Consider the following 25,995-nt stretch of genomic DNA (forward strand, 5'->3'; position numbering starts at 1 on the left):
CCCCACCCTTGTCTGCCTGTCAGCCCTTTTATGTTCCAAGCACAAGAACAAGGTTTGGTGAAGGTAATGTCCAAAATACAAAATAATGAGACATTACAGAGAAAATGCAAAGGTCAGCCAGCAACCAGCACCCCAAGCTGGACCATGGAAGTGACAAGCTGAACCAAATCAGAATTCAATGGATATTTAATGGATCCTAGGCAATGACATGCCCTCCATTCAAGCCAGTTTAGAGTCACTCTCAAAAGGTGCTGGTCAGGGACTGTTGGACAATACTAAGAAATACAGGCCCACAAAAAGTATTTCTGCTTTCCTCTACAATTACCCAAACACACATATGTTCATGCCTCAGGAAAAACACTATCACACAGTATAGACTAAGTCAGGTGTCTCCCCGCGAACCCAACCATGCACAACACTGCCTGAAGGGTGTATGCAACAATGTGCCTGTGGTCATATGCATGGTAACACAATGTCTAAGCAGAAAGTATTACAGTCAAACACTAGGCCTGTACGAAGGAGCAAGTATTTGCTTAAGATTCGGATTCGGCCGATTTGGAGAGAGAGCAATTCGATTCAGTGATTCAAATCATGGTCCCGATTCAATTCAGATGATTCTAATCTGGAGATTCGGCACTGATTTCTAGATTTGGCCATAGACTAAACAGGCAGGAATCTTCAACCATGCTGGACACAGCTGCCTCCAGCTGGTAAGTCTGTTGTGGTGGGCAGAGGGGAGAGGGAAGGGGCATGGACAGGGGGCAGATCAATGCCCCCGCAGCAAGGAAGGGATTGGGGCTGGGGCTGGGACAAGCTGCTCAGCCAGGCATATACGTAACTTGGGATAAGGAGGCAGCTTGACAGAATCAGGGGGAGCTGAAATGTCCATGTAGAAATTAATAGGTCTGGGTGGGGGTTAGCGGGCCCAGGGTAGGGGCTGAGGGGCTAAAAATAGTTTGGTCTGGGTTAGGGATAGGAACAGCATAACTGGGGCAAGTGGCTGGGCTTTGCCAGCCCCAGGGCTGGATGTTCTGCTGTCAGCATTCCTTGCTTACATATATATATATAAGGCACTACTGGGAGGGTGCTTGTATACTAGAATGCATAGATACTTGTGCTTTGTGGTCACAGCTCATAGTTTCATAGTTGGTAGGGTCGGAAAGGACCTGAGCAGATCATCAAGTCTGACCCCCTGCCATGGGCAGGAAACAACCCCGGCAAGGTGTCTATCTAGCCTCCTTTTAAAGACTCCCAGGGTAGGAGCAAGGACCACTTCCCTTGGAAGTTGGTTCCAGATCCTAGCTGCCCTGACTGTGAGGTAGCGCCTCCTGATATCTAGCTTGAATCTACTCTCCATCAACTTATGGCCATTATTCCTTGTTACTCTCCCATTGCCTGCTGGTCTCCCTTGGACAGTTTATAGATGGCTACCAGATCCCCTCTCAGCTGTCTCTTGTGGAGGCTGAACAGGTTAAGGTCTCGTAGCCTCTCCTCATAGGGCCTTCCCTACTGCCCCCTGATCATGTGAGTGGCCCTCCTCTGGACTGTCTCGATGTTGTCCACATCCCTTCTGAAGTGCAGCACCCAGAACTGGATGCAGTACTCCAACTGCAGCATAACCAATGTTGCATAGAGGGGGAGGATCATCTCCTTGGACCTGCTCGTGATGCATCTGTGGATGCGTGCCAAGGTGCGGTTGGCCTTCCTGACTGCATCCCCACATTGGCGGCCCATGCTCATCTTGGAGTCTATAATGACTCCAAGATCCTTTTCTGCCTCTTGGGACAGCTCCTGAAACAACCAATCTTGTTTGAGTGTTCCTTAGCTGCATGGCACTTCTACACTACTGAAAGTCACATGTGAGGGATACTGAGAACAGCTGGTCTTTCCTGGGTCAGCTGGAAACACTCGACCATCTACAAACCATGGCATGTACCACTGTGTGCGCCATTGCAGGATATGTAGGTTCTGGGTGTATTTATTTCCTTCCCACATAGTATTATCAACACTCCAAGGAATGAGTGTTTGAAACTGCATATGGTATAGGATTTGCAGCAAGACAAATGGGGAGTTGCACAGATAAATGGACAGATTGACATATGAGCTAATACAGCAAGAGGACCCTGAATTACAGCCCTTTCAGCAACTCCGGTGGCAAAAAGGATCCATAAAAAAACCCTCAGCTGTGAGGTTCTCCAGGCAGTGTAAGACAGTGGACCTATACCAGCCTCCCTTATACATTCCAGATTTGGGGCACACTGTAGGAGCCTGGGAGATGACAGAGAGATGCTACAGTATACTGCATTCCAGATGGTCCTTGGGTTAGCTCATATGTTGGCTCGCCTTAATAACAAGCCAGATGAGTCCCTGGCACATCCACAGTCCTCCAGAGACAAAAACTCCTTGCACCTATTCCTTTCTCTGTCTCAAATTAACCTTTGGATTGGGACAGCTTGAGACCAAATATATTTCTTAACCTGAGTTGTATATCATTTCCACCCTTTAAAAAACCCCACACACATGTGTATATACATTGTGATGTGTCTATTAACACTGCCACTGGACCATATAAATGCTACAAAGCACCCATCAACCTGGTGTGTGCTTTCAAATCTGGCATCCATCACACAACTTCACTACATATATGGAAAATTCTGTTAAAATCTATATGATCCTAAAATAAAATTCCTAGTATGGAAAATTCTGTTAAAATCTATATGATCCTAAAATAAAATTCCTAGCCAAGACTGTCAAAATAAAATAGGCCGTACAGCTTTAGGGCTAAGGTGAAACAGAACCATTAAGAAAATCATTGAAAGGAGAAATCCCCTTCATCTGTTAAAAGTACATGCCTTAGAAAATACATTTTTAAAAACTTTCCAGAAAAGTTCTACCTTGGACTAAGATTTGTCATGTAAAGTAACAGAAGCATGGACTTTGGCAAGGGCAGAATTAAGGCACGGTCAATAGGGCTGTGCAAAGCTTTGGTCACTAATTCGATTTGGCAGAGATTCAGCCTGATTTGGTGGCCAAATTTCTGAGTTGGAATTGAATCAGGAGACCCTCTCTGAATGGAACAGGAACCCTCTGAATCGATTTGGAGAGATTCAGAAAGATTCGACATTTGGACATAGGCACAGCTTTAACTGTGTTTTCTGCATACCTCAAGGTACCAGGTGGCTCGTGAAAGCTGTGATGCTGGGGTGGATAGAGTGTCTCACAGGAGCACTGGGGCTGGGGGGTCTCCAGCACGCTCAGCAGCAGATCTGGAAGTGGACCAGAAGCACTTCTCAGTCTGCTGGGGAGAATAGGGGAGCACACAGGGGGCCCCCCCTGTCCCCCCCCAGCTCGGCAACTTGTGCCTCCTGAGTCTGGGGGGGCACCAGGGGTCACCACATGGCTGATCACCAAGCCAGGGGGCTCCCACCACACTCAGTGGTGGACTCAGAAGTGGATGAGTTTGCCGCTGAGCACTTGGGGGGGGAGCTCCCCTGCGTTCCTGTGGGATGCTCCATTTGCCCCAGCATCATAGCATTCATGAGCCATGCCTGATACCTTGAGGTATGTTGAAAAATTTAAAGCTGTGTCTATGGTCAAATCGGTGATTCTCTGAATCAGCCATGAATCTTCAGATTCGGGTTAGGCTGAATTGAATTGGGGATGGTGATCTGAATCAATGAATCGAATGACTGTCCCTGATTCGGGCTGAATCCAAATCGAAAATGGCCCGTTTTGCACACCCCTAATGGTCAACATTGTGCCTGTATAGTAACTTATCTTCAGTCATAACAGTGGACAGATGCTAGTGTCCCTGCATGATTTAAAATGTATAGCTTACTTCTCATGCAGCTTTTCTATGAGATTTATTTTATAAAATAGATATATTCAGGTAGAATGCACTCCGCTTTTATCACAATGTTACATACCTATACTAAACTAAGAACAGATAAATAGATATGACTGTAAGATCCCGTAATTGTACTCTGGGTTTTGTGTACATTAAACCCTATCATAACTGCCTGCATTAAGATCAACACTAAAATTACTTGTCTTTTGAAGACGTTGAAGTGATGGAATGTATCCATAGAACCATCCATAGAAGAAAACTTGAATGTCTCTAACCAGTATACAGATTTTGGGTAAGCTTTGTTTCTATGTATCAACAACCCATCTAGTGAAAGACTTCTCCCATTCACAAAGCAGTGAAGTAAGATTAGGAGGAAGAGAAATATTTGCCTCTTGCGTGGGTAACTTACTATTTCATCATTCATGGGCAGACCACAGGGTGACCTTAATAAGCCTTCATGTAGTAGAGAGGAGTAGAATCACTCATTTCTACTTTGTAACCAATGCCGGCATCCAAGATGATTCTCAATTTATGGAGTACTGACAATTTGGTTGGTAAATGATGAATTATTTATTATGGACACAGTAGACTAAATAACTGTTTGTATTTAGGTTTAGAAAAAAGTAAACGGCTTATTTTTAAGCCTAGTTTCTTCTTAAAGTGCTGAGAAGTTCACACTATTAAATCATGTATGACACTTGAGAGGTGATATTGTTGCAGGGCAGACAGTGCACTCTGCTGGCCGATTAATGCTAATGCAAAAAGCTGAGCATTCCTCTAAGAAGTGATGACATTTTACCCAGTAAAGTCCAGATGTGTATCAGTATAGAAGCATAAAAAAAACAAGTGGATGAAGAAAGCTACTAGTCCATTAGCTCATTATGTTGCTTCTGAGTGGCAGCCCTTACCCATCTATAGGTATAGATTGTGATGTCCAGCGTAATCCTGCTATATGGAACTCAATTCATTATCTAATGCAGTTAGTGTTAAATAATCTAGATTGTGAGCTACCCTCTCCCTATCTTCCACTATTATCACTTTCATCTGCTATTGCTATTTCCATTGATTTTCAAAAGGTAATTTTCACTTTGTTGAGGCTGTTCCCCCACTACAAGTAAGGTTGATAGATAGGGATATACTTAATTTACAATTTTGCAACTTTTGCAGAAACCACAAAATCTGCAATTGTCCACAAAACCAATTACAAAAAACCTAATAAAATTAAAATGCTGGCTTCCTAGTGGGAGCCAGTATTCCTTGCTGCCTTGCAGCCTGTTTGGGAGGGGAAGTTGCTGGCTGGTGGGGCAGCGCAAAGGGCAGCCAGCAGCCGAGATGGTGGCCCCCCCTTTTCCCCCCCTCCCATCCCCCCGACCTCCCTGATAATCAATGGCAAGGTGCAAGGTTGCACAAAGGGCAGCCACCAGCAGCCAAGATGGCAGCTGCCTCCTCCTCCCTCATTCCCATCCCAGAGCCTCTCTGCCAATCTGGGGTGAGGTGGAGGGCTGCCAGGAAATGCCCATGAAATTGGCTCTTCATGCCATGAGCGACCTGTGCAAATTCCTTTGTCTGGCTGTGAATAAAGTAGGTCCCTATAGACAGGACACAAAAAGCATCCCAAACACTCTTTGAAGCTGACGTTAGGCAGGCATACAACAACTGAAAGGCAAACTTTAAAGAATACTTTGCCTGAGAGCCTTGTACCCGAGGACCTCAAAATATTTTACATATATTTACTAGTTCAGTCTCACAATGTACCTGTAAGACCAGGAAGTATTATTACCCATTTGTGTTGATGGGCAAAGAGAGATGCAGTACAATAAAATGACTCGCCTGACATAACATCCCTACCTCTAAAATAGGGACCAATTCCATGTAATAAAAGCTCAGATTGAATAACTGGGTTTAGGATGCAGCGGGGGCAGGATTGCAAGGGAAGATAGGTTGTTAAGAAAGACATACTGACCTGTACGCTGTTTAGATTAACAGGAAAGGTTGAAAAAATAAATTAAAAAAACTAAAGCTTACTTGGTGGAAGAGGCTCATCGATAGTTGGATAATGATGGTGATCAGGCCTCAGGGAAGGAAGCTGGCTGACTGGCTGAGAATTATGGAGTAAAGGACAATCACCTAAGGACAAGATATTCAAGATATTCATAGTCATTCATTGTTTTAGCAAAGTGGTTTAAAATGCACTACTGTAAAACAAGAGACTAAAACCTTTTTTTTAAATAAAAAAGAGGGTAGGCAGCAGGCTGGCGCATTAGCTGCTTGAGTTATTCATATTTCCTGACACTACCATAATAATAACTTTCATGGCAAGGAATTATTAAAATAATGCAGTCAAGGTTCTTGGCCTTGAATACACAATAAGAAATGGGCCAGATCCTGGACTCATTTACTCTAGATTGACCCCAATGTAAGTGAAAGGAGAATCAGGCTTGATCTCTGAGAAGTACTTTATAAGTACTATCAAACGGAAGTTCCTGCAGGAGACTGGAAGGAGCATGCAAAATCCTGGGTCTAATTTTGGATTTGCTCCCTCTGACTGAGTGGCTTGGTGCCACTTTCTGAAGCTTTGTTTGCTATTACGAAAACCTTCTTTGGAGCAAATCTGTGTGCGCGCACACGGGTCTCTACGCATGCACGTGCATGCGTGTGCAAGTGTGCAAGAACTTGAGCACCAGGATTTTGCAGTCCCTGCCATGCAGGGAGCCATTCTTCTTGAGGCTTGAAAACAAGACTCTGAACAGTTCAAAATTCAAACCGTCAAGTTGCAGTGGTAGGTAGGGTAATGAGGAAAGGACCAGAAACATTTAGGAGACAGTGGGGGTAGGGAAGAGGGCAAAGATAGTAAGACACAGGAAGGGACCTGAGATAAAGAAAAGGGAGACTTGAGATACAGAAGGGGAAGAAGAAGAAAAAGTAGCAGAGGAAGAAGAGGATGAGACAGACAATAGACAGGGGCAGAAGATTTTTTTTTGAGTGAAAAATAAATGAAACCTATTTGTATTTTCATCCTAGTGCTCTGATCATGTGCGCATGCTACTTAAGCTTCACCCAGCATTTATAATTTGACCAGAAACCCCTTGAAGAACTACAAACTTATTGTGGGGAGGAAGCATTCCTTTTGTTAGAACTGAAGGTGAGCACAGGGAACCCATAACTGAGAAAGTCCTGGGTTCTAGAGTTCAGAGAATATTTACCCCAATCCTGTCCTTTTTTAAAATCTAGGAGATTTAGAATTATTATCCCAACTGCTGACTGTGTTTTCAAGCTGTATGACAATGGTTGTCTACTAAAACCTGACCATATATTACATGGTATGTATAAAAGACAACTGAGACCCATGTAAGTTAAGAAACAAAAAAGTAATGTTAATGACCATGACATCACCAGAAAATTATATAAATATATTTTAAAAGAAAAATAAGACAGGGCTATGCCAATGATCTAAATTCCATATAGGCTGACTGGCTTAGCTACCTTTAAGGTAAAAATCTTGAGATGCTAATACTGAGTTATTTTTTTTATTTGTATATCTCGTCATCAACCTGTACATTAAAATTAAAGTTTTCTTAAACATCTTTTTTATTTTAACAGGTAATTGACAGACTATAAATATTAAAAGGAAAGGCTGAAAGCTATTTTATGTATAAATTTACGCAGGTGTTATTCTTGTAAAAATCTTGCGTCATCGAATAGTATGAAAAATTACGTGATAAAATGTAGGTAGAGAAATACACACACTTCTGTGTTCTCTGGTGATATCACAGACCTCCTAAATGTCTTAATTAAAGTTGCTAATGTGTACATGGACCCATCTCACAGTTGCATGTGCCCCCTCTTTGTACAGAAGAAAGAACTATTTTAAGATATTATTCAGTGCTGTAAATAAATATGTGATAGGTTTAAAATATGCTGTTACTACAGTTATGTCACCAACTACCAGATTATCTATCTACATTTCTTTACTTACCTCACCACAATTGACTCCCCCTAGTCAAGTTAGTTACGCCAAGCCAGTTGAAGCATAGTAGTGTCAGTCACCTGGATGGATGGAGGTGACCATATCTACTGTACTTGTAATAGCCACCAAATAAATGAAACAATGTAATCAACTGTTGAAACATCTGAGCCAATATAAAAAAATACTTTGAACTAACCATTCATCCTGTCTCTTCTATGTATTTGTTCTCTACTAGAGAATGCGGAACATTCTATAATGCCCTTTAAATATACCAAAGGGACACCCCCTCCCCCACAAACTTGAAACATCATATCGGAGCACCAATGAATCCATTTACTATAGGACACAAACTCTGTTTTATCTTGCTCTGTATGCACACACACAACCATAAAATAAACAAACAAAAAGGGATGCACATGCACACACAAACACATAAATACCACCTGTATTAAAAAAATGCCTCATCTGCAGCTAAGAATTCCTGGGTGTTCCTCTTGTCTCTATTACTGTATAGTTCTTGGAATTTTTACTTTTTGAGATACATCCTGCACACTACAGATGAAATAATTAATGGTCTGCAATATATAAATGTGCTCTTGTCTGGTATATCCAGCTCCAGATGGAAGACTCCAATGTAAGGAGATCATCCAGTAGCATAATGGTTCTGTTATAGCCGGGGTGTGACTGGACAGTAGGAAGCATGATTGGGGCCTTCGAGAGATACTCAGCTATGTTACTCTCTCGGAGACACTTTGAGTTGGTGTATCTCAAATTAAGGGGCAGCTATCTCAGGCCTGGAGGATACACAACCTCTCTCCTTTAACTTTGCTGAATACTCCCTGGCTGTAGCTGAGGATCTATGCCTTTACCTTGTCTACCTGAAAAAAAAAAAGTGAACAGCTGAAGAAGAGACAAAAGACCAAATTCATCACTACCGTAACTGCACTGAAGGAAAATGAGTTAACACTTGGGATGAATTTAGTACAGGCATTTAAAGGTTCAGACAAAAATATAATTAAACAAGTATGAAAACAGACAACAGTACCTCTCTAAGCAATATACTCTAGAGAAGGATATGGAGATGGAAACTGCATTTGATATATTTATGCTCCTCAAGCACCCAAGGGGGGAAAAATCTAGGCTGGGATGTTCTGCAACCTGTGAAATCTAATTTTGGTGAATTTCAATGGCCAGCCCTAGAAAACCAGGCATGTTACAAGAAGTTGGCTTCAATCATAACTAGAAAATACTGACACTTCTCCATGTGTATGACCGTGCACAGATATAACAAACATACACATGTTGAGCCAGACCCTCAGCAAATTGGAATATCAGTCTCAAGAGGAACTTCAGTCTCAGGAGGAGAATCTGCCTATTCATGTCCACACACAGGTCTTCTTCATTGCTTGTAAAACACATGGTAGCACATCAGATTTGTTAAACCAAAAGATCCCCAGGAAGAAAGGGACAGATTGGTGGATTGGCGTTCCTAATTTTCATCTGTTATGTAGCTACTTGGGCTCGACCTGATTCATTAATATAAATTATTATAATATCTAAAAGGAACTGATTATATAAATACTCATTTTATGATTTTTTTTTCCAGTACAGTCTCAGTTATCCAACCCTCTCTGATACCTGGCACAGGTCACATTTCCAACAGATCTGTTAATAGCCCTGTGAACTCCCTTGCTTCTCTGCAACCTCGATTATCTGATGTCCTCTGTGACATCCAGATGATCAAGGTTGTTCAGTGTATTGATTCTCAGGTTCTAACCTTCTCTTCTGCTGCTTGGACCTGCTACTGGGGTGTCTAGGTTTTCTGTGCCTCTTTGTGGATTTCCACCATGAGCTAGGAGTTCATCTGGCCACTGGGCGGAGCCATCCACTTGCTCCCTTTCCAGTTCAGGGCTTTGCACTGAATCTGGCACTGACTCAAAAGCACTGTTTTCCTCTTCCTCATCATCCTGCGAGGAAAAGACCGTGCTCTCAGAAATCTTTGCGCTGTCAACAGAAGAGAAACGGGTATGACTGGAAAAGCGATTGTTACTGTCGTAACAGGAAGTGCTGTAACATGAGGTGCTGTAACAGGAAGTGCTGTAACATGAGGTGCTGTAGCAGGATGGACTGTAGCAGGAGGTGTCGCATGTATCACACTCGTGGTCCCCATTCGGCCGGGGACTCAATTCACTCTCACTCTCTGTCCTGATATGTTCCCCATCCAGCAGCTGCCCATTTAAATCTGAGAGGTGTTCAACAGAGGTGCTGCGGGGCATGGTGCCCCGACTGAAATTTTCTTCTGCTTCATTTTCAGGAGGGGGGTCTGCTGCCACCGTCTCAGTCTCGCTCACCACATCTTTCTCCGATACGTCCTTGACTGTCGACTCTTCATCATTCTCACCCCCTCCACCCTGCTCCTCCTCCCCATCACTGCTCATCTGTGCTGAGGGAAGACTGTGGAGCAGATTGTGGATCCGGATGTAGTGGGTACGAGGGGTTTCCGGCTCACCGCAAGCTGAAGCGATCACGGTCTCAAGTTCAGAAACAGGCAGGGAGCACGGCCGATTTTTCCTCTTCGTTGTGGTTCTTAACTGCAGCTTGTTGTCTTCCTCCTCCTGGGCTGCAGCCCCTTCCTCATCCTGACTCTTCTCTACATCCTTGACAGCTTGAACATCTGCACTCACCTCCTGAGTATCTAGGGCTTCTAAGATTTCATCGTCTCCCTGAGTAACAGAATTGACTTTGTTATTTTCCCTAACTTCAGTCTCAGGAGGAGAAGTGCAAGCCATCAGATCCAACTGCTCAGTGAGGTCCATGGCACTCAGGGAAGGCAGCACTTCTCCTGGGATGGATTCCAAAGGCTCAGTAGCATCTGCTGGCACCGCATCAACCTCCCCACTTCCTGCTAGCTCTTCATTTAAGCTGTCATGGTTGACTTCCCCAGGTGATCTGACAGCCCCAGGGCTACTGACATTGACACTGTTCACATTGAATCCATTTAGCTGTTCTGGAGCTGCACTTTCTGAGGTCACTGTGCTGGTGCATGGAGGCTCACCGAGGCTTTCCCCTGGGGAGTTGTTCATAGGGCTTTCCTGCAGGTCAGCTGGCTCAGGATCCGCACTGATGGAGACCTCTTCATCATCTGCAGGCAACAAGAAAAGGAGTTACTCCTCTAACAAGAGAGTTGTTTACCGAATCAGGGGCAGATATAACAGGTGGTTGCGGGAGGGTAGGCATCCACAGAAAACTGAGAAAATTAAACTCATACATTACAGTGTTAAATGGTTGGATGACAGAATTGTTATTGAGACTGACTACTTTTCACTAGGAGACTGCTGTTGAGACTGACTGCCCACTCTGTAGTGGGCACGTATAAAGTAGAGGCCTAATCATAGTCATACACTGGATGTATAATATCGCCCTCTCTGCTACCTGTTCTGGGAGAACTCCTTTCTGGGAATCCTCACCCAGTATCCTTCTTGATAAGAATGGTTCACTTCTTGTTTCCAGCTTCCCCTGGTATGACTCCTGCTACCATTCACTACTCAATACTTCTCCAGAGAAGGGAACTTAGCCCTACTTCCACTTCTACTGCATGTAACTGGGTAGGACATCCTCATGCACACACATGCAACCACACACAAGACCATTCTTTGACCTTACTTTTTTCCATGTCACCTTCTCCTAGGTGGGTACCCCATATGTGATGTAAAACAAAGAACTGTAGAAAAACAGTGCTGAAAGGGACCTCAGGAGGTCATCTAGTACCCCCTGTTCAAGGCAGAAGCATCCTTATCCAAACCATCCCATTTAAGTGCATGTCTAGCCTATTCTTAAAATGACACAGGCAACCTTGTCACACAACAACAAGGTACATCATCCAAAACAGCAGGAACACCCTAACCTGCCACAGGTAAAGCAGGGAGATGAGGACAGTGTCAATGTCCCATTGCTGTGAAGGTTGTTAAAATATACCCAGGAGATTAGACACAATATGGTTAGAAATTGTATGTGGTGCTATATTTGTCCAGGGTGAAAAAGCAAGTAGGTGTATTGGAGGATTCATGAAGCAGGTGCCTGGGACAAAGGGAACCCTAACTTTAACTCCTCTTCCCTGTCTCCCTCTCTTCCTAAGGGATTTAACTCAGCAGAGGAGGAGAGTCTTGATTCCTGGTCAGGCCAGCAACAAATGACTCCATACTTTTGGAGCAAGGGCACAGCAGGAGGGAAATGGTGACTCATATGGCACTTTTACATGTGCTCCAGGGGTGGGGGGCTGCACTTTAATTAGAGTGGCTCCAAGAGCTGCTCTAATTAAAGTGCTGCAGCATCTCGTATATCAGTGTCCCTACGCTTAAAAATGGCAGCAGGGATGCTTGAACTAAAACTTGTTCTGAAGTGCAGGGACAACTGATATATGAGACATGGGAGGTTGTTGGAGCACAGTAACTATCACTGAAGACTTGATTAATTGTGGAGCAGCCTCCATGCTCATATACACACCCCCATAATGCTCACAGCTATGCTTAAAGGTCTAGTGTAGACTTAAATAAATTCATGCCTCTGTGAAGAAAAGCATATAAATCATGACAAAAACAGAATCTTTAAATAAATAAGGGGTTACAAAAACAGCCCATACCTGGATGGATGGAAGAAGTGATCTCAAATCGGAACTGCAGCTGGCCGCTGACATGATCTGTAGGAAGCCTGCGGCCCAGAGTATAGCTTACAACCCTGTCCCTGTAAGAAAACAAGTACTGTCATGGAAATGGTCACCAAATCCAGTGCTCATTGTACACAGAGAAAATGGGTACATCCTACAGAAACACTAGCACTTCCGAAGTGCTTCGTACGGTGTTAGTCCTACCAGTAGCATGAGCATGTCTGTCTGTGTAAGGAAACAAAGGCTTGGGGATGCCAGGTCAGTGTCTTCACTTACTGTGGCAGTGGAAATGTTTAATAAGTGACTAACCCATGTTTGTGGGTTATGAATATGCTGACAAGTTTTCCTTGCCTGGTGACCTGACTGTGTCTAGCTTCTCTTGAGATCCTTCTTTTCCTTCCCTTTGCCAAACCTCTTCTGTTTCTGCCTTCTCCTCCCTCCGTTGCTCTTCCAGCTATCTGATTGTCTATGTCTATGTCTACCCCTTTATGTTTTTCTCCCACTCTTACCTCCAAGCAGCACCAGGAGCACATTCCTGACAAAGTTCACCACGCTTCCATTTTGTCCTTATTCAAGTCCCTCCCTGATCCACACTTCAACCTCCCCTCCAGAGAGTGAACTAGAGAAAACATTATCTCCCTGCTGCCCAAAATGAAGCTGGATCAATGCCTGTAAATCACTGTGAGTGTGAAGGGTGCTAAACATTATTATTCATATACTTTTAGACAAAGCACATTTCAATTTCTGTTCAGTATTGTGTGTGTGCCAGGATGGTTTTATATACATTTGAAGCTTGAATGAAAGAGAATATCCAGGCACACATGGAAACCTGAGGATTCTGTTTTCTCTATACTTGTATGCATGTCTTTAACTTTTGCTTCAAGGAGTCATTTACAGAGATAAAATAAAGCAAGGTCTGGTTGCAGGATGGTGGTACAAAACAGTTGCTCTCAGTGAGGTCTTTCCCTGCAGCTGACCAGCTTTTACAACAAAGAAGTGAAGTGAGGTGATGCAATCAGAAAGCTTCTTGTCTTGAGGTTCAGTCAGAGCCCCAGATGTCAGATATGGGGCTCTGCCTTCCCCAAGTGGCCATTACCCAGCTCGTCTCTGGAGCACCTGTGCAAAGGAGAAGTGAAGCAGGGAAGCTGAGCTGAAGTTACTCTTGTTCACTGAGGTAAGTGCTCTTGTAACCTGCCACACTTATCTTCTCAAGCTATTTCCACCATCCAGGCATTAGAACAGGGACGGAAGACCAGATCTTGCATTATTTTGACCCATAGATGACTCCTTAAAACATGAAAGCATCCTGTGGAAAATACAGACACAAATATTTGAAGTCCAAATACCAGGCCCTGCATATATACACTCTTAACAGAGACCAGACCGTGCATTATGCCAACTCTTTGATTATCATCCTGCACAATTAACCAGTGTGATTCCCAACAAAATTACAAAGAATGAGTTGATTGGCAGAGGATGATGATCCGGTAGTCCTGTAAATTCTACCTTAAACCAACACCATAATTAGACAAATCCATGGTCTGTACCAGTTTCTAACTATATCATTATATAATCATATATTATTTTATCCATTGGCTTTGCTCTCCTTTTCTTGAGTCATAAATAACAAAAGTCACACAAAGAACAGATTTACCCTATAGCATGTCTCTCGAGCAGGCGTTGCACTGGCATGGACAATTTCCCCAAGAAGCGTTTAATGATTGGTCGGCTCTTTGCAAATTTATCCTTAACTTCTATTTCCAGAACATCCGTAGGAAGGGAAACAAAACTGAACTGCTATAACAGAGAAAGAACATGGAATGCAACATTAGCACATGGCTTTCAAGTATCAATTTTTAGCTTACTGCACACCACCTAACAGAAGGGTCTTCCAGTGGCTTCACAGAACCAGGAGAAAAATAATACTAGGTTAAAATAACTATGTGAAGCCCAGGGTGTAATCATCGCACATGATACAAAGCACGGCCTCAGAGGATCTCTGTGGCAACACTTCCCAGGAAGTGCTCAACACATTGCAGGATCAGGCCTCTATATTTGCAGTTATTTGATACTAATGGGAATGGCATTCATTATTTATAGTACAGTGGTCCTTAAAGCCCCTATTCAGGACTTCATTCTGGCATGCACGCTTACATGCACACAGCAATGTGATGGTCTCGCCCTGAAGATTATAATCCACTGAAAAATATTGGGATAGATTCTGCACTGTTAACACAAGCTCAGTCCTGCTGAGGCATTTTGTTTCCAAAGTGGGGGGAGGGGAGGGGAGAAGATGCAATTAATTCCAACTATTCTGGCAAACGACAGGAATTTCTATCAAACCAACCAATGGGAGTTTTGCTATAGGAAAATGGATCCTGGCTATGGTATAATAACCTCCAAACAGCAACTTTAGAAAGTGTCAAAAATAATGGTACTGGTTTACCCCCAAAAACCCACTGTTGCTCCTTTGCCTCACAGAGTCAAGGTGCTGGATTCACTGCCTAGTTCTCATTTTATTCAAACAGGTACAGCATAGGCAGTACTATCATAATACCTCAGCCCTGAATTTTCAAGGCCAAACCTATGAAAAGAGACGGTAGATTTGTTTCACACCCTTCAGATTTTTCCCTCTTTGCCAAGACTGCCAATAATGATGACAGTCTCAGTTATGATAGGCATTTTGTGCTATGGACCCCAGTCTATTCTGAACTGACTGGATCTGTTTTTGGGGCAGGATTTGGATCCCTTACAGAAGCAGAGTGGATGCTGGCTTGGCTCACTTTATCCATTTTCCAAGTGGCTTTAATGATGCAGTTGAGTTTTACACTGAAGAAAGAGGTCATAATGGGGGTGCCAATAGCTTTGGGATGGGATGGGTTAGTATGGGATGACTGTTTGACTTGGCCTACAAGACTAATGTCCAAAGAGCAGAAAACTTCCATGTTAAAATTGTGCATTGCCCTGAGATGACTGAAATAATTAGTCAGCACTAGTCCGCATAATTTTTTAATGTAGTATGGCTTCAGGTTATTGATTCTTGAGGTTGAACCAATGCTTTGCTGAATTAGGACCTGATTTTTGGAGATGGTGAACATCCACATCGAGGAACTTCAAATTAAGTGAGCGGAGGCTGCAGCTCTAATCATTGTCTTGAAGTAGCTCAGAAGTGAGCAACCAGGCTGGTTGATCCATAGAAGCTCAGTGTGTGTGCGAAAAGAAATACAGAGGAATACTCTTAAAGAAGTGCTAAACCATATTTTTGTCCACATGTTCTGTACTATATAATGCAAAAGCCAAGTCTAGGTAGTTTGAAAACTATCATCATCATTTTTGTTATAGCCTGCTAAAACCTTATAGCAACTAGCTGCTTTATGACAGTTGTATGAAATGCAGAACAGAAATAACCAATATATGTATGGCATTATTATAAACACTTCAGTTTGTCATTGCAGTCAAAAAGGAGTATGATGTTGACACTTTTAGTGCAAAGAATCTCCAAGGAGTAGAACATGTATGCATGCATGCATGCAAATTAAGATCAACCATTCTAATATTATAAAAGCCTAAAGCTGTCTGTCTGTCCGTAACACTTTATTTGTGCTGTGATTGGCTGACAAACAGCAAATCAGAGTGCGAAGAAGCATTCTGACAGAAGGCAGCCTGCCACCATGATGGTAGGGACACAGGGGATGGAGTGGGGGGAGAGGTGGGACCAGGCCCAACACGGGTTGGGGGCAATGGGCTTGAGTGGGGGAAATGCTGGTCCACCGCAGCAGGAGTGGGATCAGCAGGCCTGACCTTACGTGGCCATGGCAACGGCAGGGAGAGGGAAGGAGTGGGCCTCCTCCCCGCCCTCAGGCCCGGGTCCATTCCTCCCCCACCCCCCTCCCCTACATCAACCCTGAGCCCGCTGCTCCTGTCCCTGAGTGGGCCCAATGTGGGGGTGTGGAGCGGGCATATGCTGTGGCATTGGCAGTGATGGTGTGGCCAAGGGAGGACTGGGCCCGGGCCGGGCCTGGGCTCAACGTGGAGGGGAGAGCGAGCTTGAGCTGGGGGAAAAGCCAGCCTGCCACGGCAGTGTGTGTTTGTGTGTATGTGGGGGGGTGGAACAGTGGGCCCAGCCCAACACGGCTGCTGTGGGGGGAGGGGAGGAGTGAGCCTCCTCCCGTGTCAGGTCCAGATCCACGCCTCCCGACCCCGCTCCCGTGTCACCCCTGCGCCCGCTCCTCCCGCTCCCCCCCTGCCGCCAGGTTGGCCTGATCCTGCTGCTCCCCTCCCACAACCCCCAGCAGCCTGGCTGCTCTGGCTATGTCCAAAGGGTTCATGAAAGATGACTGTGATCAAGGAAAAACATGTGGACACCTGTACTTACAATCCAAAGGGGGCTGCACCTCCAGTCAGAATATTTTAGGGGTCCATGAAGGACAAAAGGGTGCAAAACACTGCACTTTGTAAATAAAGTGAAAACTACATTAATGATCTATTCTAAACTATCGCCTTTGCCATGTGGTGCAGATCTGAGGTAAGTAATATTTAACATGCAAATATATATTTTTTAACCCTGGAGTGAAATAAATCCAGATAGTTCTTTTTTGACTCAAAGAACAAGATATGACAATGTTTGAGAAGATATCATCAGTAATGCAGGGAAACAGGTACATTGTGTATTAAGTTAGGGGCACTGAAATCTGCCTAGGATGTTGGCACTGGATTTATGACCCAGATGCCTTGTTCTGAGAGGACCCAAGCCCTCAGACTGACCATTTCTCCATTTGATAATAGGCAAATGTTATTGATACACAGTGATAGCAGATAAAAATAATGCATGCAAAGCAAACATAATAACCGCCTTCCCCACCCCCCCAATTCTATATCTACCAGTCCTAGGGCTATCATAGGGGAAAGGTATATCTAGTCAGTATGCAAACTTCAAACCCTGTGGTTCTTTCTTGAATGTCAGATGTCAGCAGCCTGGAGGTAGAAGGCCAAGGGGACACTTTGCTACTCTGAAATTCTTCCTTTTGTATCCTTTCCCTTCTCTGATGACTCTTCCTTCTCGGGTACTGTTGGTTGGTTTTCCTGTGGTCATCATACTGCCCATGTTTTGTTCTGTCAGCGTATTCCTTTGTTTCCCAAACCCATCACATGCACACATCTACAGGCATGATCCCGAAACTCGTTCGACCCTTGGACCAGCACCCCATGGTCCTAATCCATGTGGGAACAAATGACACAGTGGGGAGCAGTCCAGACTGCATCATGAAGGACTACAAGGCCCTGGGAGCCAAGCTCAAGGAGACGGGGGCTCAGGCGGTATTCTCCTCTATTCTTCTGGTAAGTAGACACGGATGGCTCCATGAAGCCTGCATCAGAGTGGTCAACTGGTGGCTTTGGAGTTGGTGCTTCCAAGCAGGCCTCAGGTTCAATGGACAATGACCCATATTTTCGCACAGGGGGTATGCTCGGGTGGGATGGGCTTCACCTCTCCCTGAAAGGCAAGCGTGTCTTTTCTTCCAGGTTGACTGATCTCATATGGCGTGCTTGAAACTAGCTTCACCAGAGGATGGGGCCACAAGGGGAAATGACGACACTTCCCAGCCAAGATAGGCAGTGGGCACAAGAAGTACCCAGGTAAGTGGCAGGGGTCCGGATAGTCCGGGGATCAGGGGTGGTGGTGCATACACTTACAGGAGGCCTTGATGAAAAAATTCTAATGTTTTTATTAATTATGGAAATACCTATGTTCATAAAGCTGTAACAGAAACCTTTATGCAAATATTGCTGTATAGTGTTGGCATCCAACCAACAACAGTGTTGGTGAATAAGAACTTTAAAATGTCTAAAAGATGAACAAAGCTGGTACTTTAAATACCAAAAAAAAGGTAAGAATGAGAATTTGTTTTTAATCTAAAATAGTAAGCATGGGTAAGGAGATGTGACATTTAAAAAAAAAGTCATGACCATTCAATCAAGATTAATACTCTTGGATTCTAATACTCTAAAGAGTATGGGTAAAGAGGTGTATGACATTTAAATAAAGTCATGGCACAGTTCACTCAAGAACTGAAGTAAGGGATTTCATGAATTTGTTTTGGAAGCTTATTTCACATTGGCATACACTTGTGTTATCAGTTTGGCTGGAAGTATTAAATGGAATAATTAAATAGTTATCTTAATCTGCTCTGAGATTAGTCTTTGTGCAACTGGATTTAGTAGATGCACAGTTTAGTTGCCAATGCATAGTGAAGTTCAATGGATTAATCTTGATCCACACTAATTATATAGAATGCAAAAGAAAGGAAATAGGAAGCAAAGCAAGGAAACAAAGCTGTGTATAAAATGTACTACTGTAGGTTATCAATGTTTGGTAACTTGGTACAATCTTAATATGAGTGCTTATTTGTATTATTGTACTTAAGTAAGACATGGTGTTTTCTGTTAGCAGGACTCTTACTTGTGACTAAATGAAAGAAGCTACTTATGATATTACTGGAGATTTGTCTCAATTCTCTTTCAGAAGTGTTTAATAGAAGCATGGAGCATACTTAAGAGGTCTGAATGCATGGCATGTTTAGACCATTGTAAAGTACATGTTTCAGATAAATTACACTGATGTAAGTTACACTTGTAATCAAGAGGACAGGCAGTCCTCTGGACCTATCGACCTGGAAAGATGTGGGCAGTGGAGTCCCGCAAGGCTCAGTCCTTTGACTGGTGCTGTTCATTGTCTTCATCTGTGACTTGAAGGAGGGCTTGGAAAGCACTCTGTCCAGATTTACAGATGATACCAAATTATGGGATAAAGTTAACACACTAGAGGGTAGGGAATGAATCTGGACAGATTGGAAAAGTGGGGAAAACAGAATAGGATACAGTTCAATAAGGACAAGTGCAAGGTGCTGCACCCAGGGAGAAGGAATCACCAGCATGCTTAAAGGCTGGGGGGAGGGCCTTCTCAGTAGCACAGCAGCGGAAAGCGATCTCGGAGTCATTGTTGACACCAAAACAAACATGAGTTGTCAATGTGATGAAGCGATCAGTAAAGCTAACTGCACTTTGTCATGCACCTGCTAATGCATGATAAACAGGTCCAGGGAGGTGTTACTTCCCTTTTATGTGGCATTCGTCAGGCTGCAGTTGGAGTACTGCATCCAGTTTTGTGTGCCATACTTCAAGAGAGATGTAGACAACTTTGAGAGGGTTCAGAGGAGGGCCACTCATATGGTTAGGGGCCTGCAGGCGAAGCCCTATGAGGAGAGATTGAGGGCCCTGGATCTCTTCAGCTTCTGCAAGAGAAAGCTAAGAGGTGGTTTTGTGGCCTCCTACAAATTCATCGGGGGGTGGGAGGAGGTGGGCAGCAAGAAATAGAAGATGCTTTTTTTACCCTCGGAGTAACTAGGACACTAGGAACAATGGGTACAAACTGACGGAGAGTAGATTTAGGTTAGACATCAGGAAGAACTTCTTTATAGTAAGGGTTGCCAGAATCTGGAATGGGTTTCCAAGGGAGGCAGTGCTCTCCCCTAGCTTGGGGGTTTTTAAGAGGAGGATAGACATGCACCTGACTGGGGTCATCTGACCACAGCGCTCTTTCCTGCCCAGGGCAGGGGGTCGGACTTGATGATATGCTAAGGTCCCTTCTGACCCAAACACCTGTGAATCTGTGAGGCCTTAAATGCCTTTACACTAATGCTCGTAGCATGGGGAACAAGCAGGAGGAATTTGTCCTCCTGGTAGCTAACATAAACCCAGACATAGTGGGGCTCACTGAAATGTGGTGGGATTCAACCCATGACTGGGCAGTAAATATCAAGGGCTATAGGCTGTACAGGCGGGATAGAACATAGAGGAAAGGTGGAGGTGTGGCGCTCTATGTCAAAGAGCAAGATGCTCCACAGATGCATCACAAGTAGATCCAAAGAGGTGATCCTCCCCCTCTATGTGACACTGGTCAGGTCGCAGTTGGAGTACTGCCTCCAGTTCTGGGCGCTGCAGTTCAGGAGGGATGTGGACAACATGGAGAGGGTCCAGAGGAGGGCCGCTCACATGATTGGGGGCAGCAGGGCGGGCCCTATGAGGAGAGGTTACAGGACCTGAACCTGTGCAGCCTCCATAAGAGACAGCTGAGGGGGGATCTGGTGGCCGTCTATAAACTAACCAAGGGGAACCAGCAGGGAATGGGAGAGATCCTGTTCCCTCGAGCACTACCAGGAGTAACTAGGAACAACGGCCATAAGTTGACTGAGAGTAGGTTCAGGCTGGACATCAGGAAGCACTATTTCACAGTCAGGGTGGCTGGGATCTGGAACCAACTTCCAAGGGAAGTGGTGCTTGCTCCTACCCTGGGGGTCTTCAAAAGGAGGCTAGATAATCACCTTGCCGGGGTCGTTTGGCCCCAGCATTCTTTCCTGTCCATGGCAGGGGGTGAGACTTGATGATCTGCTCAGGGCCCTTCCGACCCTACCAACTATGAAAATATGAAACTACCTTAACTTGCTCATTTAAGTGGTGTTTTAATTTAGTCTTTCCACCAAAACCGAAAAGCTCAGGGACTATGCAGTTGGTCACTCTGACCTGCCCACCACAGCATATCTCTGTTATGGAACAGTGTGGTACATATCTTCAATTTCCCAGCCTGTGTGTCCGGCTGCTCCAGGGAAAGTGGGCCTTGAAGACTTTCTGAAACCAATTAACCCTTACTATTCTCTTAGACCATTGTTCTAATGCACTACTTACTTTACCTACAAGCCAGTTCCTAAAAGCAAACTTCTAAATATAATTTTCTAGCTACCATAGGGAACCACATCTACTTTTTAAGAAGGGGAACTTTTTACAGACACAATTAAATGCAATTGTGCCTTATCTGAACAAGATCAAAACATAGTTTTGTTTTGCAGTGAAGGGATAACCATCTTGGTAATCTGGTTTTCTTGTCCTGATGAATTTGTACATACAGAAGGTTCCATGTGACTACTGTTTTGGTCTCCATATTTTTCCCTCTACAAGTGTCAACCCTTGTGTTAACCTAGCTATTGAACCTTGGAAGCCCTTACACTACCTGAAGTCTGGCCTCTAATGTTCATGTGCAGTGAAAAGCACTCTTGAGTTTTGTGGTTTCTTCCTACCCCCAATATAAAATGCCAGTAACTTCTATAGTGTTTAATATGCATAATGTCTCTTTTTGTTTGTTTAATATTTACAAACCATCACACAAGAGCAGCCAGTCTACTTTTGTGTGCTGGAAAGATGACAGTTTTGCCTGCATATTTGTGAATAAAAAGAGCCCTAATGATGAATTCTACAGTACCCTTGGGTGCACACTGAGTGATGTGGCTATGCATAATTCATACCAAGTGTGCTGAAAAGAGGAGGTTCTGTGATCATAATGTGAAATAAAAATGGGAACTTTACGCAGGAAAAGGCAGGTCAATGCTCTTCCTTGCATATGCCCACAACCTGCTCTATTGATAACCTCACCCATTACCTGTTGTAAGAAAAAATCATTTGCCATCTTCAGTGTTTCTGTCACCATTTTTACAGATAAATTGTAAACTAGTAGTTCTCTTAGTTTTAGTTCATGGAGTCATGTGATTAACTGAGAATCTCGGTTTTCTTTTTTTTAGAAAGAAAATGTAAATCTAATGGTTTCAGAAAATAATTTGAAAATATGAAAACTAAAAGTTCAGAATCCTGAAAATAAGTAAAAAACCTCAAATGCATAATTAGAAATAAAAATCCTGGTTTTAATGCCAGTTAAATGATACCTTGGGGATGGCTATATTGAATTTTGCTTCGGACCTTATGTCTCTCAGCCAGTTATCTTTAGATAAGTAGTACATTTTAAGTACAGTGAAGACCAGCTTCTGTATTTTCAGGCATGCCTACCTGCAAATTAACTATGTACACAGGACCAGAAGGGACCTCCCAGGACAGCAGTTCTGAACCTTTTTCAGTCGACATACCCTTTGGTCTCAGAGTGAGACTTCACATACCCCCTTCCAATAGAAATTAATTTTTTGACCTGTGTTAGACAATGTATGAAATATATCTCATGTACCCCCAGTTCAGAACCTCTGTCCTAGGGCATTAAGTTTACTGTTCTCACAACAGAAGCAACCACAACATTAATTCCTTTTATAAACTTGTCAAGCTTCATCTTAATACCAGCTAGATTTTCCTGTATCACTATTCCTTCTGAAGAGCTGTTCTAGAATATCATTCCTCTGACGGTTGAACTTTTCTCCTGTTTCTAACTTTACTCATGGCTACTTGATAATCGATTTGCTCTTGTGACAACATTATCTGTAGATCTTTCCCCTCCCAGATACATATACAGAAAAGCAGGCCCCTTCTCAGTTTTCTTTAAGTTGAACAAGAAAAGCTCTTTCCATTTCCCTCATATAAGACAGGCTCTCTATTTCCCCAACTGTCCTTTTTCTACACCTGTCCCAGTTTGTGTTCCTTTTTCTTGAACATGGGTAATTAGAACTGCATACAGTATTCCAGAGGAGGTCTCCGTAGCACTTTGTACAATGGCATTAATATTTCTTAACTCTAGTAGAAATACTTTACCTAAGAGAACCTAAGAATCTCGTTGACTTTTTTCAGACACCTATATTCTTTTATCAGAACCAATCTATGATCAGTTAATATATCAAGAGGTCTTTGTCTATACTGTTTCCAATAGTTGAGATTCCATCTTGTAGCAGAACTTCTTGATCTAAGTCCCTAAAGTCACCTTCTATTTTGTACTATTAGACATCATTCATTTCTGTTAGTCTAGTTGTTTCCAAAAATTCCTGTATGATTTTCCAATCCTCTTCTGTACCGACAATGTTTTCAGCTTTGTGCCATCATAAAATTTTACTAGTAAATTTCTACTTTTTATACAAGGCTATTACAATTTTAAAAAATAATGGTTCTAAAGCCAATTCTTGAGAAACTCCATTGATAACTCATTTCTTGTCCACTAGTTCCCCTTTCAACACATCCATTGTTCTGCTGAACTCATAGGCCACGTCCACATGAGCATGGACATTTGGTTCCCTGGCGACAACTAACAGCAGCACACCTGGTGCCGCCACTAGTTGTCCCAGGGAAGGTTTGTGCCACATGTCCTCTGGTGCACAGCAGATTACCTAGGCTGGGGTAGCGGAGGCTGGGACCAGCAACGTGCTGGCCCCAGCAGCCTTACCTGGGGTTTGGGGGCCCTCCAGGGGCTGCAGCAGTGGCGGCACTCCTGCTACTTGAAACCTGGCCAGCAGCCGAAGCTTGGTTCTGGGCAGCCAGTCTCCAGTTTTGAGAGGCACATGCTGCCCCCATGTGCACTGCTACATGGTTTTTTTGTTTGGGTTTTTTTGACCCCTGGATATTCAGGGGTCAGAAAAACTCCCATGCTGCTCCCTTGCAGTATGGAGAACAGCTGATTGTGTGGTATGTGGTACCGCAGGCGTGTCTGTGGCACCATATACCGGACAGCCATGCTCATCTGCATATGGCCCTAATTTCCCATGTTGTACCATATCAAATGCTGTCAAGTTAAATAAGATCTCAGTTTACAGATATCCCTCTATCACCTTCAAATACTGGATTTTCAGTTGGTCTCTCTACTATCTAATTTGTGTTTACAATTTTTTAGATTTGCACTTTCCATTCAGTTCTAGCTGGAACTCTTGTTGCCTTCAGTGGGGTTATGACTGCACCAGCAAGAGAATAATGATTGTTGTGTAAATCTGGAAAAGTTTAAAAATAAACTTAAAGAAAGTAGGTGACCATAAATTCTTAAAGATTTAACATCAGGTTGAAAGCACCCAAGGCACTTAGGCATCACATTACATCTCTGATCATTATCATGCAACTAGCGAATTGCCTATCAAGAATGATGTGGCGGAGGGGGACAGGGGATGGGGGACAGAGCCACCACCCCGTGCCACCGCCACATCCCAGGAGCAAGTGGGGAAAGCTTGCATGCAGCCACTGCTACTGGCCTGTGCTGCCGCTGCTCCATGTCTGGCTGCGCACCCCCCGCAGCACAGGGTAGTGGGTGGCCACTGCCACCCACTGCCCCATGCTGCCACTGCTCCACATCTGGCTGTGCAGTGCTACCCGCCTCCCCCCTCATCTGTCTGTGTGTCTGTGTGGAGCACTCTGATTGGTTGTTTCAGTAAGCATTGTGATTGGCTGCTGAGACAACCAATAAGAGTGCTCCAAGAGCATTATGGACAGACACACAGACAGATGGACTAAGCCCTTTATATATATAGAATATCTGTTGTTATATAATCCACGTAAAAATAGTCAGAGGTACAGAGCACCCCACCCCAAATCCTGTGATGACCTTAGATCTCCAAGGATTTGGGGGTGGGTGGATCTACCAGGGCTGCGGGAAAACAATGCCAGCATCATGGTTCTGGAGCCAGATGGTGCCTGCTGCTCTTGCCGAAAAGCCTCTGAAAGAGAGGTTCCATAACACTGTGGAGACACACTGGGTGGGTGGAGGAGATGGAAGGACAGGTAGATGTTACACTGTGCTTGAACTACTCCCTTTGGGGTTGGTAGAGGAGGTGGTAGGGGGTTACTCCCTCCAAACCTACCTCACCCCCTCACTTCCCTTTCACAAATACAGTTCTCCAGAAGGGGATTCTATTCTCATAATTACAAATGAGGGGGAGACATTTATAATGGACTGAAAATGTAATATAAAAGACAAAGGGACACTGTTTGAAAACATTGCTGGAGTCGCTCCTTTCAGCTTCTGTGATGGGAAAAATGGATCAGCATAGGGTGGTGATGGAAGCTAATTTGAAGAAAAATCTGTGAGACAAAACAGTGTATTTTTTCACAAAGCCTAGAAAGCATGATCTGTACCTTTAATATTAAAATATTGCTCACAATGGATTCTTAAGCTCAGTTTCCTGGTACAGGCCCTGTGGGCTGGATCAGAGCTGTGAGCTATATCTTTGATATACCTCATTTGTACATCCTCTGCCTGCAGGTGTTCCCAGTGAGCCCCTGCAAATCAATACTCATTCCTTCAATTAGGTCAGCCAAAAAAAAATTCAGTTCTTATTTGGGAGGTGAATGGACAAATTCTGGGTTACAACCTGATTATTAGGAAGGGGGCAAGGGTTATGGGGGAAGGGTTATGGGGGAAGGATTTCTTGCCCTTGAGCTGGGGAATCATACCACTGTTCTGTTTTCACTGCTGCAGGCTCAGGATTAAGTCATGGGCACAGACAGAAGTGACAATTTTTGCCCGACCTGGCCACAGAAAGCTGTTTATAACCATGACCAAACACAAGTGCACTGCTGCAGACTGCTTAAAAAATGGCCAATCCAGTGAAAATCTGACTCCTCTTGGCATGAGGGGTCAGATAAATATGTTTCAAAACAGAGTGTCTTCTGTAACTTCTGTCTGCACTGCTGCCTGCCAGCCTCAAGTTGTTTTCAGAATGGGAGGGAGGAAGGGAGCAGAGGGAGTTCAGTCTGGGGTTTTTCAGGGTGGGGTGGCTGTAT

General features: G+C 43.9%; 1 protein-coding gene across 5 annotated transcripts in view; it reads right to left on the bottom strand.

Moving 5' to 3' along the window:
• Window positions 1-25,995, bottom strand: part of HECW1 (HECT, C2 and WW domain containing E3 ubiquitin protein ligase 1) — a 406,215-nt gene that overhangs the window by 92,905 nt on the left and 287,315 nt on the right. For all 5 annotated transcript variants that reach the window (XM_090050042.1, XM_090050044.1, XM_090050045.1 and 2 more), the window contains 4 exons: window positions 14,132-14,274; window positions 12,454-12,554; window positions 9,592-10,956; window positions 5,873-5,974 (listed from right to left, as the gene is read on the bottom strand). In XM_090050042.1, the coding sequence (XP_089906168.1) occupies window positions 5,873-5,974; window positions 9,592-10,956; window positions 12,454-12,554; window positions 14,132-14,274 (1,711 nt within the window). The remainder of the gene's footprint in view (window positions 1-5,872; window positions 5,975-9,591; window positions 10,957-12,453; window positions 12,555-14,131; window positions 14,275-25,995) is intronic.

Source organism: Crocodylus siamensis, chromosome 5 (genome assembly GCF_052110815.1).
Source record: "Crocodylus siamensis isolate JL-2025a chromosome 5, ASM5211081v1, whole genome shotgun sequence".
Lineage (NCBI taxonomy): Eukaryota > Metazoa > Chordata > Crocodylia > Crocodylidae > Crocodylus > Crocodylus siamensis.